General features: G+C 44.2%; 1 protein-coding gene across 1 annotated transcript in view; it reads right to left on the bottom strand.

Moving 5' to 3' along the window:
- SAXO1 (stabilizer of axonemal microtubules 1) overlaps positions 1 to 17,295 on the bottom strand; it is a 33,428-nt gene that overhangs the window by 4,956 nt on the left and 11,177 nt on the right. The window contains exons 2-3 of the mRNA XM_081845309.1: positions 3,916 to 4,092; positions 2,370 to 2,572 (exon numbers count right to left, since the gene is read on the bottom strand). Coding sequence (XP_081701435.1) covers positions 2,370 to 2,572; positions 3,916 to 4,092 — 380 coding nt within the window. The remainder of the gene's footprint in view (positions 1 to 2,369; positions 2,573 to 3,915; positions 4,093 to 17,295) is intronic.

Raw genomic sequence — 17,295 nt, 5'->3', positions numbered from 1 at the left:
GTTGAATATATGCTATATGGTAATTTATGGACCTAAGAGGGATCTAAAGCCATTTGCACATAACAAAATATGTATTTTATCAAAATAATTTTTGAACTGAAATACAATTAAGAAGTATATTAATAGTGAATTTACAATTAAGAAGAAATTGCTGTTTTGAGGGGTAGTTTTTTAAAAGTCTGGAATGGATTAATCTGTTTTGCATTACTTTCTATGGGAAAGCGTGCCTTGGTTTTGGAACGGACTTCCGGAATGGATTAAGTTTGAGAAACAAGGTATATAGAAATATATAAAAATGTATATAGAAATGAGCAAACCAGTGATATTTTAGGGAGCAGGCTAGCAGGCCTTACTTAAATCAGGCATAGGCAAATTCGGCCCTCCAGATGTTTTTGGGACTACAACTCCCATCATCCCTGACCACTGGTCCCGTTAGCTAGGGGTGATGGGAGTTGTAGTCCCAAAACATCTGGAGGGCCGAATTTGCCTACATCATAGGAGCCTACACAACACAAAACACTGTTGCTGGATGTAGGTTTTATTTTATTACTTTTTTATCTTATATTTGGGAAATGTACATCCAGGGTTTTTTTTCCTTTAAATTTTTTGGGGGCCCCCAAGAGAGTGGGGCCCTAAGCTAGAGCTTGTTTAGCTTATACATAAATCCAGCACTGTTCCAAATCCTCTTGGGATGGGCAGGAGCTGCAGTGGGGAGAAGGAACTGCTTCCTTCCCCATTCTACTGATGGAAGCAGCTGCCTCCCATCCCCCATTGAAGTGAATGGAGAGTCCCACTTGCAGGAACTTTGTGAGTGCAGTTTAATTGGTCTGACTCTGGCTAAGGGGATATAACTGCCTGAATACTAGAAAGTGCCACTTTTTTCCAGTCCTCCATATCGATGAAATGTGCCCTATAAACAATGAATCAGCACAATGTGCCCAAGACCGTGGAACCAATTATTAACTGGGGATTTCCATTTGCAGAGAATTATGATAAAAAGTTGCAAATTGCAACCAAATGTAGCCGAGCTGCATTTCATTACTGCTCTCGGAACCCCGGCAAAGGCTCTGCAAATCATTACCTAAGGTTTTCATATGGTTCATCTGCAGGTAGTTTAAGCACTTCGGTTTGGGACACTAACACTCGAAGGGCCGGGGAAGATGGAACAGAAGGGACATGCATGCACAATCGGCATGCGTAGGTGGGGAGCAGGATTGTGTCCATGGCATGCGCTCCAACATTTCTCCGATGAAAACAGGAAATTCTCTTCTGTGTCAGGAAGATGCTCCCGCGTTTGATCTCACGCACGCATGGATGTCACCTGGACATTGACATCTGGCACTTTGAGCCAATTGCAACCTCTCCACTGAATCTACCTCACAGGATTGTGGTGAAGTAAAAATGTGCGAGGGAAGGGATCGCGCACAACACCTTCCACAGACAAATGGAATGAAATAAAATTGTATCTGTAAGCTGCCTTGAGTCCCTGTCAGGGGAAAAGGTGGGTAGTAGTAGTAGTAGTAGTAATAATAATAATAATGATGATGATGATGATGGAAACGGTGAAAATGATCAAGAACATACCAGAGAGTAAATCCTATTGAATTCATTAGAACTTAGTTCTGAATAAAAATGCTTAGAATTGCAGTGTAAGGCCTCACAGTCTTTAACCAGTTACCTGGGAGTAAGCTCCACTGAATACAGCGGGACTTACTTCTGAGTAGACATGTAAAGGCTTGCATTGTAAGGCTCCATTTATAGTAAAGGAATCAACACTCCACGTGTTTCCTTAAAAATGAAGCGTTGCCATGAAAAAATTTAAAGTGGATCGGTGACCTTTCCCCCTAGAAATTATAGGGAGAGAGAGAGAAAGAGCAAAGACATGGAGGGGAGGAAAAAGGATAACCGGGGCATCCCGGGATCAAATCATAAACTGGGATGGCCTCAGTAATTCTGGGACTGTCCCTGGAAAATCAGGGCACCCCAACCCTGTTAGTCACATTTCCCATACCTTGTGAATGACTTAGTGCATACAGACCTTCTCTATACAAGCCCTGTAGGCAGTCTATATGTTTGTACAAATACCATTTGTTACACGCTATACAAAATGTTCAGATTGGAGTAGTGGAAGGTCCCGGGGGCACCATCCTGCTTCCTCCGCTTGCACCAAGGGTCTACACCACTGAGCCTCTTGGGCTTCCCGATCAGAAGGTCGGCGGTTCGAATCCCCGCGATGGGGTGAGCTCCTGTTGCTCTGTCCCAGCTCCTGCCAACCTAGCTGTTCGAAAGCACGCCAGTGCAAGTAGATAAATGTCCAAGACGTTGCAAAGAAGCAGACCGCCTTATAAAATAGCTCCTTTGACACTTACCTTTGTACGTTGGTACTGTGGTCATCTTGTCATCGGAAGAATATTTCCGTTCCTGAGGCATGCAAGGACGCACTCGATTAATGGGGTACGGGTTGTAGTCTTGCTTATACGTAGACAACAGGTCCATAGCTGCATTACTCTTGAAATATTGTTCGGGCGGCCTCAGCTTTATAGGCGACACTTCATGAGGGACGTAATCTCTCCTGTAAACAAGAACGCCGGCATGGCTCACTTGTGTTAATATCTAGAACCGAGGAAAAACATGTGTCTATATTCCTTAGATAATGTTCTTGGAGAGGATTAATGCACCTGGAAGCTGGCAGGGGATTTGGGTTGACAAGCCACCTCGCCCTGTTCCCACAACTGTGATTTGTTTTAACTGTTCCTAATGTTGAATATTAGGTTATTGTGACCTGCCTGGGACCTGCTGGTGATTAATAAACTTAATCATCATAAATGATAATAGTCTTCACATTTTTTACACCCAAGTCCCATATCTAGCCCAAACATGCACTTGAGGATACACTTTTTATTTCCCCCCTGATATATCTGTATGGTGGTAATCAAGCTGGGAATCTGTAGTGGGTCCTAACTTGGCAGCTGTTAAAGGCCAATTGTTTAAAGAAAAAGAAACTCACAAGCACTGTGCTTAGCAGGACATTGCTGCTGTTGTTGTTGCTGCTGCTGCTGCTATTATTGCTGCTGTTTACAAACTGTACTCCCTTGACTTGTGAACATCAAAGCAGCAGAAATATGAGGTGATTGGACCCTTACTGAGCTCAAAACATGGGTACCCCCAACAAAATTTTTTAAAATTCGGCAAAATATTTGGATTTTATGATATGTATTGGTATAATTCGGATTAATTAATGCGATATGATTAGATTTTTAAATGGAAAACTTAATAAAAATTATTTAAAAAAACAAAAACAAACTATGCTTCCTTCTCCACCCCATAGCCTCTTCTTCCAAGTCTAATGAAGCCCCATAGATAAGGCTGCATCCATACATTCTTGAGTATCTTAGCTAGGGACAGTTCAAAAACCTCCTGTTCTGCAAGAATTCTCAGTTTTTAGGCAGAGGCTCTGAGATGACATCTGTGAGCTCCTTTAGTACCCCTTGGGCGCAGCTTATCAGGCCCTGGATATTTGAATTTGTGGCAAAGTAGCTAGGTGTCCCCTTGCCACCTGTTAAGCCTTGTTCTGCAATGGCTGTGATTTAATATTTTTTTATGCTCTGTACTCCTTTGATGGTCCGCTCACCATAATAAACATTGGACTGACCTTCCCTGTCTCAGTTTATGAGGCCAAAATATGACTGTCCAAACCTAACCAGGGTGTTGCCAAGAGGTATTGGTGTTAGAGCAACATCCATTCTGCCCTCCCTGCTCTCTCCATTCAGCAGGATAACAAACCCTCCATCATTTCCCTCCTCAAGTCCCGAAAATCAGAACTTCACCCCCCCCCCACGGGACTGCAACACACATCTTTCCCCAGGTATGTCTGTTTCTTGGCTCACAGATACCCAACACTTGCCAATTTGTTACCTCATAGTAGAAATGCCCTCCATTGGTACTGGCTGCTTATTGTACTCTATGACGGGTTTGCAGGATTCTCTGGGTTCAAAGTTGGGATAAAGTGGGTATTTCTCTGTATACTCAGTGAGGAGACACGGCTTCTCGTTCATTTCGAAGGGTTTGGTTACATGAGGGCAACGATGACGCCTGGAGGAAGCACAAAGGTTAGGAATTAGTTGGCGTACAAAACAAGAACTTTGTTTGTCTCAGCTCAGCTCTGCAGACTGCTTCCAGGGACAGTGCTGAGGACCGAGACATGTGACATAGTAACAAAGAAGAGATCCTTAGAGCATGTGCAGAGATCCTTCCCCATGGCACAGATTCACCAGAGCTAGCCCTAAAACACTTTACAGTGGTACCTCAGGTTAAGTACTTAATTCGTTCTGGAGGTCTGTTCTTAACCTGAAACTGTTCTTAACCTGAAGCACCACTTTAGCTAATGGGGCCTCCTGCTGCCGCCGCACCGCTGGAGTACGATTTCTGTTCTCATCCTGAAGCAAAGTTCTTCACCTGAAGCACTATTTCTGGGTTAGCGGAGTCTGTAACCTGAAGTGTATGTAACCTGAGGTACCACTGTACAGGGGGAAGAAGAGGGACGGCAAGCCTTCCTATAATAATAATAATAATAATAATAATAATAATAATAATTTATTTACCGTATTTTTCGCCCTATAGGACGCACCGTCCCATAAGGCGCACCTAGTTTTTTTGGGGGGGAAATAAAGGGGGGGGAATTCCCCCCCAGGCACGGGGCTGGGGAGGCCCGCCCGAGCTTCCCCCGACCCCAGCCCCCAAACAGGCAGCTCTCTGCAAGCTGTGGGAACCCAGCGCTGGCTCCCGCTGCTTGCAGAGAGGTCCGCGAAGCCTGGACGCGCTGAGCTCAGCGCGCGCAGGCTTCAGCACGCAGGCAACTCTCCACAAGCAGCGGGAGCGCTCCGCTGCTTGCGGAGAGGTCCGCGAAGCCTGGAGAGCGAGAGGGGTCGGTGTGCACCTACCCCTCTCGCTCTCCAGGCTTCACCGAAAGCCTGCATTCGCCCCATAGGATGGACACACATTTCCCCTTCATTTTTGGAGGGGGAAAAGTGCGTCCTATAGGGCGAAAAATATGGTATATCCCACCCTCCCCAGCCAAAGCCGGGCTCAGAGTCACAGAAGTATGGTTTCCTGCCAAGTTTAAATGCGAATGCTTTTCTGTTTTGAAATTAATTTATAAGTCACCTGTGAAGTAAGGCAATGTTGCTGCTGCTTAAAATGTGGGAACCTTAGGCAAAACTGCAAATGAATAAATCCCCTCAGGGAATATTGACAGTTGCATTCAGAGATAAGTCTGCCTTTCCTGTATTAAAATTCAGTGGCCCATGCTGTTGACCTCCCTCTCCCTCTGCCGAAATCCAAGAAATGCTGGAATGCCTACAGGTGATTTAATTTGAACAATCTGGAGCATCTCTAGTTGAGAGAAGGTTCTGGTCCCAGGCCTCTTGAGCAGGGATAGGGTTGGAATTCAGTTTGATTTGCATTACCCAGTTCACAGCTCCTAAAACAGTACGCAAGCCAGAATGCTGGTATCAGTTAAAATTTGCGCTTCTCCAAGATGAGGATAAAACAATAAATACAGGGGGAAAGAGTAGGTTAATGTGAACTGAAACTGTAATGAGGCAGAAGGAAGTCTACAATAAAAAATAAGTAAAGAGATTCAACCCACACCGAAGGTTCACAATATACAAGAAATACCAACACAGGGTAGAATCATATTAAACAGAATCTATAAGGTGATAGGTATTGAGAATGTTTAAGTTATCATTCTGTTATAACAAAATAAAAAAAATCCTTCCAGTAGCACCTTAAAGACCAACTGAGTTAGTTCTAGGTATGAGCTTGCATGCACACGAAAGCTCATACCTAGAACTAACTCAGTTGGTCTTTAAGGTGCTACTGGAAGGATTTTTTTTTATTTTGTTTTGACCATGGCAGACCAACACGGCTACCTATCTGTAACTCATTCTGTTATAGTTAAGTTTTGTCAATTTGTATCTTTTTTACTTGGTTTTTTCTTTCCTATCCTTTCCTTTTTTTATTTAGGTTGACGTGTATGTTTTTTCCCCTTTCCCCTTTTCATAAAGGTTATTAATGTATGTATTTGTTAACTATGTATTTATATGTTTTTGCTAAAGAAAAATTAAAAATAAATAATATTTGCGCTTCTCTTGAGTTTGAAACTTGTGTACAAAAACAAGTGTATAAGGAGAAAGTATGCCCCCCAAAAAGCATACACATGAAATACATATTGAAAGCAATACACAAACTGAAGTGTAGGTGGGTTCCCATCAGACAAGACACAGTGGTAACAGCAATAACCTTTATTGAACTAACAGAACTAGACAACAGGAGCAAAGCAACTGCTTATATACATTTCTGAAGGACTGGGCCACTCCCACTCCCAACGTTATTGGCTGTCTAAACTCCCAAGCTGCGAATCATGACTCAGAGTTTTAAGGGCCAATGGCAGATGCCCAAATCCTGAAATGTTCTGTGATTGGATATCATGTATCGAATCAGAACACAAGGGTTCAGAATCCTTAGTCCAGACTCAAGCTCAGGCAAAACACAGGCCACGGAATACATAACCCAAACATAAGGTTAAATTGCTTCCAAAAATACGTATATTGGGCAAAAGTACATACAAAATTTTCTAGAAGAAATGCACGCTAAAATGGTGACGTCTTTGAGGTTTTTCAAGAATGCAAACTGATGAGGGAATGTGGTGAACTGAAGTTAAGACGGGAGAAAGAAGAAACTAAAAGAAACCCAAACAGAGAAATTGATTCATCCATACTTCTGGGTTTATCTTGATTCACAAAAATCACCCTCAGAGTCCTATGTCCTGATCGTTAGAAATTCCAAATTCTGGATTCAGAATCTTCAGTTCCAAACTTATTAGTCAAGGGAGTGGAGAGTGGAAAATAGCGGTTGGGATCTATTTTCAACACCTGGAAGTTAAATTTAGAGCCCAATGCATATGGTCAAATGGACCTCTACCTCTTAGCTATGGCCCCATTGAAGTCACAATGGCTGGGCCAGCAGAAATAGTGGCAACCTCATTGTACAGAGCTGGAGTAAAACTGTATGTTATGACCGCTATTAAATCAGCCCTAAATCAGACCATCTATTGTAATTTAATGTTAGAAAATATACTCTATTTATGGCAGCAGGTCTTTAGTACCAACTGCCCGCAGAACTGACATCTAGTTGATCAGAAAGCCACACATTTTTGTACTTGTGACTTACATTGTCGAAGCAGCCTGGTGCATGACATCATCTGCACACAAGTGCACTTCCAAGTTCATGCAGATCATTAAAAGGTCGTTAAATAGCGGTGCGAATCATAAAGCACTAGCCGTGAATCCCCAGGGCAAGCTCTGAAGCAGCTCAAACATTCTTCTCGCTGACCTAAACAAACTTCCTTTCCCGAGTCAGGCAAAGAGAAATATCCAAGCCAAATGCATTTTTCTTTTAATTACAGCAAATTTCTGGCATTGTTCTATATCTCAGCGACTTTGTTCAAGTTGGCCTGATCCTCTTTGAAGAGAAATTAACCACTTAAAAATAATTGAAGTATCTTATCCCCCTTTTTCTCTTTGCAGCTGTTACAAGAACAACCTGAATTTACTGAGGAGAAAATAAGAGTTGCGTCCAGTGAGCTACTCATGCGTTTAGGGGGGAGACAAGGAATATTCCAGCTCTTTTTCTGTGTGGGGGGGCTTGTTTGGTAAAAGGAGGGGGCACTGCAATGTGCTCAGCACACTGCTAGCAAATGACTGGGGGTTACGGAAAAACTTGGATTCTACCTAGCTATCTCTTATGCTTCCCCAAGTTCAGTTTCATGCTGCCCCTCCTCTTTTGATCGCATTGTCGTGACTTTTGTTATTGTGTGGGATATGAAGAAAATATTTATTTGCAGAGATGTATTATAGTAAGGTAAAGGGACCCCTGACCATGAGATCCAGTCACAGACTCTGGGGTTGTGGGGCTCATCTCGCTTAACTGGCTGAGGGAGCCAGCGTACAGCTTCTGGGTCATGTGGCCAGCATGACTAAGCCACTTCTGGTGAACCAGAGCAGCACACGGAAACGCCGTTTACCTTCCCACCGGAGCGGTACCTATTGATCTACTTGCACTTTGACGTCCTTTCAAACTGCTAGGTTGGCAGGAGCTCACCCCGTTGCGGGGATTCGAACCACGACCTTCTGATTGGCAAGTCCTAGGCTCTGTGGTTTAACCCACCGCGCCATGAAGAAAATATTATACGGGCCTCCAAAACCTTACTCTCAAGAGGTCTGGGTGATGTATGTATGACTTACCTACTTTGTCATTCCAAACAATCTTGTGAGGTAGGCTAGGCGCGCACACACACACACACAGAGAGAGAGAGAGAGAGAGAGAGAGAGAGAGAGAGAGAGAGAGAGAGAGAGACTGGCCCAAGCCAGCCCAGAGAGCTTCCTGACTTGTCAGGATTTGAACCCAACCCTCTGCAGTCCAACCAAGCACTTTAGCCACTGCACTTCTCTGGCTCCTATGATGAAGGTCATCATGAGGTAGGATGAATACCCCCAGCCCCAATTGCCAAGTCAGTTATACCAATCTTATTTATCCACACTATTTGTGTTTTCCATATGTATATCCAGTGAGGAACCCCTAGGCCTCTCTTCTGCCCTCAAGACTCCCCCAAGTCATACTCTTTACTGGTCGTGCTCCACAGCCTCCTGGATTGCTTTGGCCTGGCTAGAACGTCCCTTGATGTGAGAAACACTTTTTGCTTGACCAGTTAGTTAACATAGTTGGAAGGGAGTTGAGTGAGCAAAGTTTAGCATCATAGCCTTTGTCCCATCCATCCCTTTCTGGTCCCACTCACCACTTGAATGCAGGCCTCGAAGAACAACAACAAAATTTGTTCCCCATCCCCAGTATAAATGATCCTCGTGCCAGGGAAATCCTTTCCACATGGAGACCCTCATCTAGGCCACTTTGAAAATATGGGCAAAGTAGTCATGCAGTCAGGGTTGGCAGAAGCACATCTCTCGAGGTTTCTAGATTGCTTCTGGCTAGAGTTAGGTAAGATATCAAAATATCATCCAAAATCAGTTTGAAGACCATATTGTGATATCAGCTTCATAATTTTTTACACGGCAATATATCATGAATCATGGTGTGTGTGTTATGCAAAAATTGCAATGTGGGGAAAACCATGAAGCCAGCCATTGCCTCTACAGAGTTCCACCCTTATTTCAGACATTGTGATATATCACACAGCTTCCCAAACATCGTGACACGTTAAGTGTGTCAACTGCAGTGTGTAGGTGTGTCACATGAACACTCCCTGTGCTCCTCTCAGGGTCGGAAAGGGGTTAGTTTAACCTTTGGTTTGCTAGTAAAACTAAATTACCATGTTGTGAAATGATGCAAGTCTAAAAAGTGTGTCACCAACATGAAAAGCTTTGAAAGCTCTGATATATCAGTGTATCGCAGTGCTTAGCTGGTGATATATCACAACGCTGGAAACCAGGTATTGCCCAGCTGTACTTCTGGCCTGGCCATTTCAATAGAATTATCTTACTGCCTCCTGCCCCACCCCTTGACATGGCAGAAGATTTTGGGGGATGCTCTGTGTTTATACAGGAAACTCTTTGCACTGCATGGTAGAATATATATGTCAACAAACACTCATAGGCTATGGAAGGGAATATTATTGATATCAACCTACACCATGGAAAATCTTCAATCCATATCTTTGCTAAAGTATTATAAAGCACCTTCTGCAGTTAAAGGTGTTGCTGTGTTGCACTGTCTCCCTTGCTAGCTCATCTTCGGAGCCTATGGTGGTTTGGCTGGCTGAAAACACATGGCCCACCAAGCTGAAATAGGCTTTTCTGTAACACCTAGAGCTGCAAAGGTTCTTTATGATCCATGCGCGGGCGGTGCGGAAGAAAGATCTTTCATTTCACGAACTGATAGTGACGAGTGCTATCCTGCTTACCTTATGACCTCGACTTTGCATTGTTAAAATCACCCCTAGTAATTAGAAGTGAATTGGGTGGATTTCTATGCACTTGGCCAAAGTCCTGGCCCCCAAGTTGTCAGCTAGAAAGGGATCTGACAGCATCTCGAAGGTTCACCTTCTTCATGAAACAAGGGCCTTTGTGACACGAAATTGGGGAATGAGCCTCAAGAGCACACATGAACCAGGCACCATGGAAGTGTTGCCTTGGGGGCTCTCGGGAGGCCGCAGCCAGGAAAGGATGTTACCAGAGACCCAAATTCCTGAATGAGGCACTAATACAGAAAAAAAAAAGAGGGCTACTGAATATTCATAGAATTGTAGTGTTGGAAGGGATCCCAACCCCATGGAATATGTAGCTCTGCCATTTAGGGATCAAACCTGCAACCTTGAAATTATCAGCGCCACGCTCTAACCAACTGAGCTATCCAGGCCCGGTAATTCAGATTTTCAAGACACAGCGATCATGTCCTTGTAGGAAAGTGCTCAAAAGTCTCATATAAATTGCATGACGTCACACAATTACCAGATTATGATTTGTGTATGGGAATGGGTGAATCTGTCAATTTTGATTTCTTTCAGTTTCTCATTCACCCCCACCCCACCTTACAGTTCTCCACATTTCTATATCAGCTTTGCATTTTTATTTTATTTTTTAAAAAATCCTCATGAATATTCACTGGCATCTTAGTGTGACTGTTGCCCAGTCTGCAACACACGTAGGTTCTTGAGGGTCCGGCCTGACCTTGGTGGCCACCTCCTTATTCATACTAACGGCCGCCCTCTGTCCAGGCGTCAGTTCACTGCCGTATTGAGAAAGGTTATTTCGGTTTGCGGAGGCAATCCCAGCCGCTTCTCAGGGCACTCATTCCACATTGGGGCTGCAATGCCTGGGGCATGTTCCCTGACAAACAAGGCCATGGGCCACTGGCATTCCAAGGTGTGTGTTCGCCCGGTCGGCAATCACTGATGAGTCCCTGTAACTCTTCCTTTCACGGGTCTTCTTTGGCGATCACTCATAGCTGAGTAAGATTGTCTTCCATAAACACGGTTTTAAGAATGAGTCCATAAGTGACGGTGGAGGCCAATTCGGGAGGCCAATTCTGGATCCACACGTCCTTCCACAGTGGACATGTTAGTTTCCGGGCAGGAGTGGATCACAGTGTGGATTTGCCAAGCATGCCTTCCTCTTAACACGTTTCTCCCTTGCGTCCTGAGTTCGAGTGTCTTCAAAGCCCATGACACCTTTGGTAAAGGCTGTTCTCCAATTGGAGCACTCACAGGCCAGTGTTTCCCAGTTGTCAGTGTTTATACTACATTTTTTTTAGATTTGCCTTGAGATAGTCTTTAAACCTCTTTTGTTGACCAGCATTACGCTTTCCATTTTTAAGTTCGGAATAGAGTAGTTGCTTTGGAAGACGAGAATCAGGCATCTGCACAACATGACCAGTCCAACGAAGTTGATGTTGAAGAATCATTGCTTTAACACTGGTGATACCCCCAGCAAGCACATATTGGCCACAGTGTTATGCACTGGGCAGGCGTCCACACAGCTGTGAGTATCTGAGCATCCATCTCAGAGTCTGCTTATTCTGGTTGGACCAATGAGGGATGCATTGGGAAGCCCTCATGCCAAAGTTACAACGCAAAAACACTTCTCACGGTCCCCCAGACGCCTTGCTGATTCACCTGGGCGAGAATGACCTGGTCACCCAAAAGAGCATCTCATCATGGCAGCAGTTGCAGATATTGAAACAATTAGGACAATTTCCCCCCGATACCACCATCTTCTAGTCTGAGCTCCTTCTGCATCTAAAATGGAGAGGAGCTTTCAAGCCTTCTCGCCTCAGCTACGCCCTAATAAAAATCAACAGGGCTATACGCAATGCGACCCTGCGTCTTGGTGGCTGAATGATAACACATCCAGAAATTAAATCTGACAAACTGGACCTTTTCAGAACTGACCGAGTGCATCTTATACCTACAGGGAATGAGTGTCGGTTGAGAGACGTGAAGCAGAGCCTTGAAGAGTGGATTCAGCTGTAGGTAGTCTTGGTAGCGAGACTGCGATTCCGTGGTTTCGGGTCGTGGTTTCAGGTCCTGGGCGGAATCCTTTAGTCCAGGAGTACGCAAACTAAGGCCCATGGGCCACAAGCAGCCCATGGGGGTTGTTTAACTGGCCTACGAGCCACTCCCGAACCGAGTTGCCTGCTTGGCGAGTCCTTGTGTCCTGTGCTAAACTGGTGCAGCACGGGGTGGGGAATCACTTCCATGGCACCGGAAATCGCGTCTGCGCAGACGCCGGAAATCACAACTGCGCAGACGCAGGTAATCAGGATATTCGCTGGAGTGAACCGGCCCTGGCAAGGTAAACCTTGCCAACCCCTGCTTTAGTCTAACAACTGCAGAAGGGGTGAAGGGGTGACTCACCCTGCGATAGCAGGGTTCCCCATTAGAGGGGTATTGAGGGGAGTCTCTGTCCACAAGCGCATGGCAAATGGGCCACAGAGCTCCCCCCAGCATCACAGGAAGGGACCAGCTGTGTAAATGCACATTTTGCAGTGGTCTCAAATTCTTATTTGACTTGCCATGCCTCAGACCCCCAACTGGGGCTGAGAAGGATACATGCCCAATGCCTATGCCAAGGTTTCCTACATCTGAAATTTAATAAAGCTGGGGCCATTTTAATCCCAAAATATGTTGTTGGGTCTACTCCTTTGCCCTTGAGGTCTGGCTCCCGGGGTAAGGGGGGGGGACTGCGCCTGGGCATGCAAACAACGGTCTACATTCTTATTATTTTTGGAATATCCTTGCATATAAATTTCAAGGCAGTTTACAACCGTACAATAAAACAACTAGAAGCAAGAAAGGGAAACACCCTAGGCAGAGAGACCTAACAATTCTTCATCCAGCTGGAAAAGCTTGTCGAAACAAGAACATCTTCAATTGTTTCCGGACACTACAAATTCTGAGTGCCTGCAATATCTCAACATTATAGGATTATTTTTATAAGATATATATACATGGGTATGCAGGATAGCTTACAGAGATAATGTAAGGAAGCAAAAGCATACATGTGCAACACATCACAATGTATCACACAGGAATATTAGATGTGGTAATAGTATTAAGAAAATGAAAACACATTGCAGATAAAGGCATATGGAAATGTCAGCCCGTTGCTTTTAGACAGTGAGTGGTTTTGAAATAAAACTTAAAGGTGCAGTGAAAAGCAACTCCTCCTTTGGGGAAAGCAAAAGTTTGAAGTCTCTACGCTTATGACTTTAATCCAAAACCTCTACAGGGTTAGCAGGAACTCCTGCAGAGCTCAGAAGCATTTTCCGAATGCCATGGTTGTAACATAGCGCTCTGGATGATAAACCTGATTCCACGAACGCTTCCCAAACGCTAAAACATAGACCAGCAGTTGCATGCACCAATAAACCCAAGTTGGCCATGAAAGCTGGCATCTTGCACATGCAACCAGTACAACACACAAACAGACGCCATTCATTGGTGAAAAGCCACTCTTAAGCACATGCCAAATATCTCTTTTTACACCGAGGATCATTACCTGTAACATATTGGCCAAGCCTGCATATGTACCATACACTTCAAGCACATTTTAACCCAGGGGTCAGCAAACGTTTTCAGCAGGGGGCCGGTCCACTGTCCCTCAGACCTTGTAGGGGGCTGGACTATATGGGGGGGGGGAATGAACGAATTCCTATGCCCCACAAATAACCCAGAGATGCATTTTAAATAAAAGGACACATTCTACTCGTGTAAAAACACACTGACCATCCGCGGGCCAGATTTAGAAGGCAATTGGGCCAGATCCGGCCCCCAGGCCTTAGTTTGCCTGCCCATGTTTTAATCCAAAGAATCCCGGGGATTGTAACTTGTTAAGGCTGCTGGCAATTGTAGTGCTGTGAGGGGTAAATTACAGTCCCCAAGATTATTTGAGGAGAGTCATGTTCTTTAAATGCATGGTGCGTACGCAACCAAAGGCTCTGGAGCCATTGCTGTATGCTATGTGCATTAGCTCTGTACATAGCTGTCAACTTTCAGATTTGAAAATAAGGGATCAGCAGTCAAAATAAGGGATCAGCAGCCTCACCTGTCCCAGGCACTCCCGTCTTCCACTGCCTCCCACAGTTTGGTCAAACTCATGCTGGTAGCTTCAAGAACACTGTCCAACCATCTTGTCCTCATGGTTCAATGTTACTAGTGAGCAAAGTTACCCAGTCAGGATTTGAATCTTGGTCCTAACTTTTGGGGTTAAGTTTCTATTTAGCTGTCCATTAATACTGACAAACCGTATCTCCCATTCATCTCTTAGATCCCCTTGTAAATCTAAAGTACTGACCTCACCATGTCCTGCCCCAAGTTAATTACACATTGTGTGAAGTTAAGAAGCTACAGCATTCCTACTCAGCTTAAGTGACACCTTCTCTCTCTCTCTCTCTCTCTCTCTCACACACACACACAGAGAGAGAGAGAGAGAGAGTAGAGCCCCTCTGAGCCAAAGGCCCAAAGGCAGAAAGCCCAGCCAGCAGCCAAACGAAGTCTCAAGCGGTGGTTCCCACAGCGCAGCAACCCGGCAAAGGGATACAGCAGCAAGGAAAACCACACCGTCACCTCTCCGCTGGGAAGCACTGAGCAAAGGACAAGTCCCCAGGCAACACGGCCAATTTGATCGGCACAAGGCATGCAAGCTCCACTCCCCAGTCATTCTCAGACTCCTTACTGGTGAGCAATGCAGCCAAGCAACACAGTTGGCGCCTCCCTCCTCCCTGGCTGGCAGGGAGGGAGAGGAGCTGCTTCCTTTGAAACCTGGGAAATTTAAGGGACATCGTCAATAAGGGACAGCAGCAGGACACGGAGCTGGGATAAGGGAGTTTCCCGCTAAATAAGGGAAGGTTGACAGCTATGGCTTTGTAACAGCCTGTCCCACGCTGACGTGTAAAACAGGGTATGTGATTAGGCTGACTGACAATAACAGATTCATATATTTATTTTTTAAAAGACTTTTAATATGCTTTTTATCACATGATCAGACCTTGTGTACTTCAGTAGAAAAGCAGCAGTTCAAACATATTATTATTATTATTATTATTATTACTACTACTACTACTACTACTACTACTACTACTACTACTACTACTACTATTTCATCCATCAGAATAACCACTTAACATTACAATCTGGACACGCAGCTTTATATGGGGCTGGGGGTGGACAAAAAGCAAAATCCAGATCTTTATTGCTTAGCCAAAGGCCATCACCTGTCCATACAACAGTACAATAAAACGTGAGACACCACTCAAAACAGTTTTAATACCAAGAGCATTGTTCACTGCAATAGCCTATATAAATTGAATATCTTTTACGATACGATTATTATTTTTAAGTTTACTCTTATTAGTAGTAACAGCAAATAATATCACAGAAAAGACAGGCTCCTGCCCATTCATAATCTAACTCAACATTTTAACAACAGAGTTGACAGTCCCCTGCTATCTGACAATTCTCCATTGACTTACGCTTTACTAAGCCACGCTGTCACTCAAGACATGTGGGAGCCAGCTCATTCCACAAAAACTACAATTAGAAAACCAGCTAGATAAAACATGATCTTATGGGTCTGGTTTGTCCGCAAAAAGAGCAGTACATTCTGTCCTCCCCAATTCCTTTTGTTCCCCCAACCACTTTGCTACTAATTTATAGCTATGGCAACTCTATAGACTGTGCTGCAATACTTTATACGCCAGAGTTTCCGCCCCAGAGACCTCGGGGCTCCTCCAAAGAAATTCCTCTGAACCATCCCTCTGAATGTTCAGAAGAGAAGCTATTCAGCCCTTCCAAGGTGAATCGTCGTATTTTCAGGGGTTCAAGGGGCCAAAGAGGGAACCGCTGAACGTCTTCCCCCTTTCTCTTATGGTAACAGCTGTGTCTGTTGCATCAAAAGCTCTTGAGCAAGGCGAAACCGGGTGCAACAGCTACACTGTTTCCCAAAAGAAAACTTTGGTGTTCTCTAGTGCGGGTATATATACGTACAGTTTGATGGTTATTTTTGAGGAAAGCAAAACCAAAGTTTTAGAAATGCACAAATCTGTGCTCTGAATTGGCTGCTGTGATAAGAGTCAGCTGTGATTTATCAGCCACTGGGAGCATTTTATTAATTCCGAATGAGGTCAATAGTCTGAGAAGAGGACAGACATTGGAGCATGTTGTTAAAGACTCTCGTGAATGTCTCCTCTTTATAAGCTGCAGCGAGGCAGAGTCATTACAAGGTCAGCTTCTTTACTGTCAGCTCGCAGGGTCAGCAAAGGGTCCGCCATGAGATCATTACATTTCTCAAGGCAGACGGCCTGTCATGACATTCGCTTAAAAACTTCCCTTTGTCTTTTGAAGGCTGTAATCCTAAACACGCTTGGGGCAGCCCTGCAAAGCAGAATTAACTGCTTTTTCAAGTCAATGACTTTGTCCTCCTTCCTGGTTTTCTGGTTTAGGCAAAATGGTGCCTGTGAAAGCCACCGGCTAGGTGCACCAAACGGCTCAACGAGTTGCAACCTTGCAAGTCCACAATTGGACCTCTGGCTCCTTTAAAGGCAGGGTGGAGAATTATATCCGGGCCTCTGGTGAAGGGATTAAGCCTCCCCAGTTTTCTTTGTGTAAATCTTCCTGAAGCTGCTGTTTGCCCCAAGGTGTTTTTCTTAATTTGCACCAGGAAAATGGCAGAAGGGGCTGGGACCAGGAGTATATATGTTAAATACTTAGAATAACAGTTATATACACAACTGACAGACAGCAAAATGGAAGCATATTTATAATTTTGTGTATTATGAGGATTATATGAGGATTATTAATGTGTTTTATCTTCTTTTGCTCTTTAGTTTCCTTTCTGGTTGATATACTGTATTCTATTTTCTTTTTAGTTTAGTTGGAATTTGATGGTATATTAGGTTGAAAACTGTCAATAAAATTGATTGATTGATTTTTTTTAAGGAAAATGACATGGGGGAGGATTAACTCCCCTTTTAACAACACCAGAATCCAGATCCAATTGAACACTGAACTGTAAAACGCAATACAGAATGCAAAACTTTCATCAGCATCCAGCTGTTTGCCAGTATAAAGTCCAAAATTCCGATAGGAGTGTTTATAAATGTAAAAAAAAATCAGCAGCACAGATGGCAACCTGGGACCATAGCAGCTCCAGATAAAGAATGGCTTGTGGCCTGGCACATATTGCAGTCCATTAACAGAAAATTAGGATGACAAAGAAGTGATTA

Source organism: Podarcis erhardii (assembly GCF_964252035.2).
Source record: "Podarcis erhardii genome assembly, chromosome: 17".
In the NCBI taxonomy this organism is placed as follows: Eukaryota; Metazoa; Chordata; class Lepidosauria; order Squamata; family Lacertidae; genus Podarcis; species Podarcis erhardii.
The sequence above is the reverse complement of the archived record's forward strand: the minus strand, read 5'-3'. Positions and strand labels throughout refer to the sequence as shown.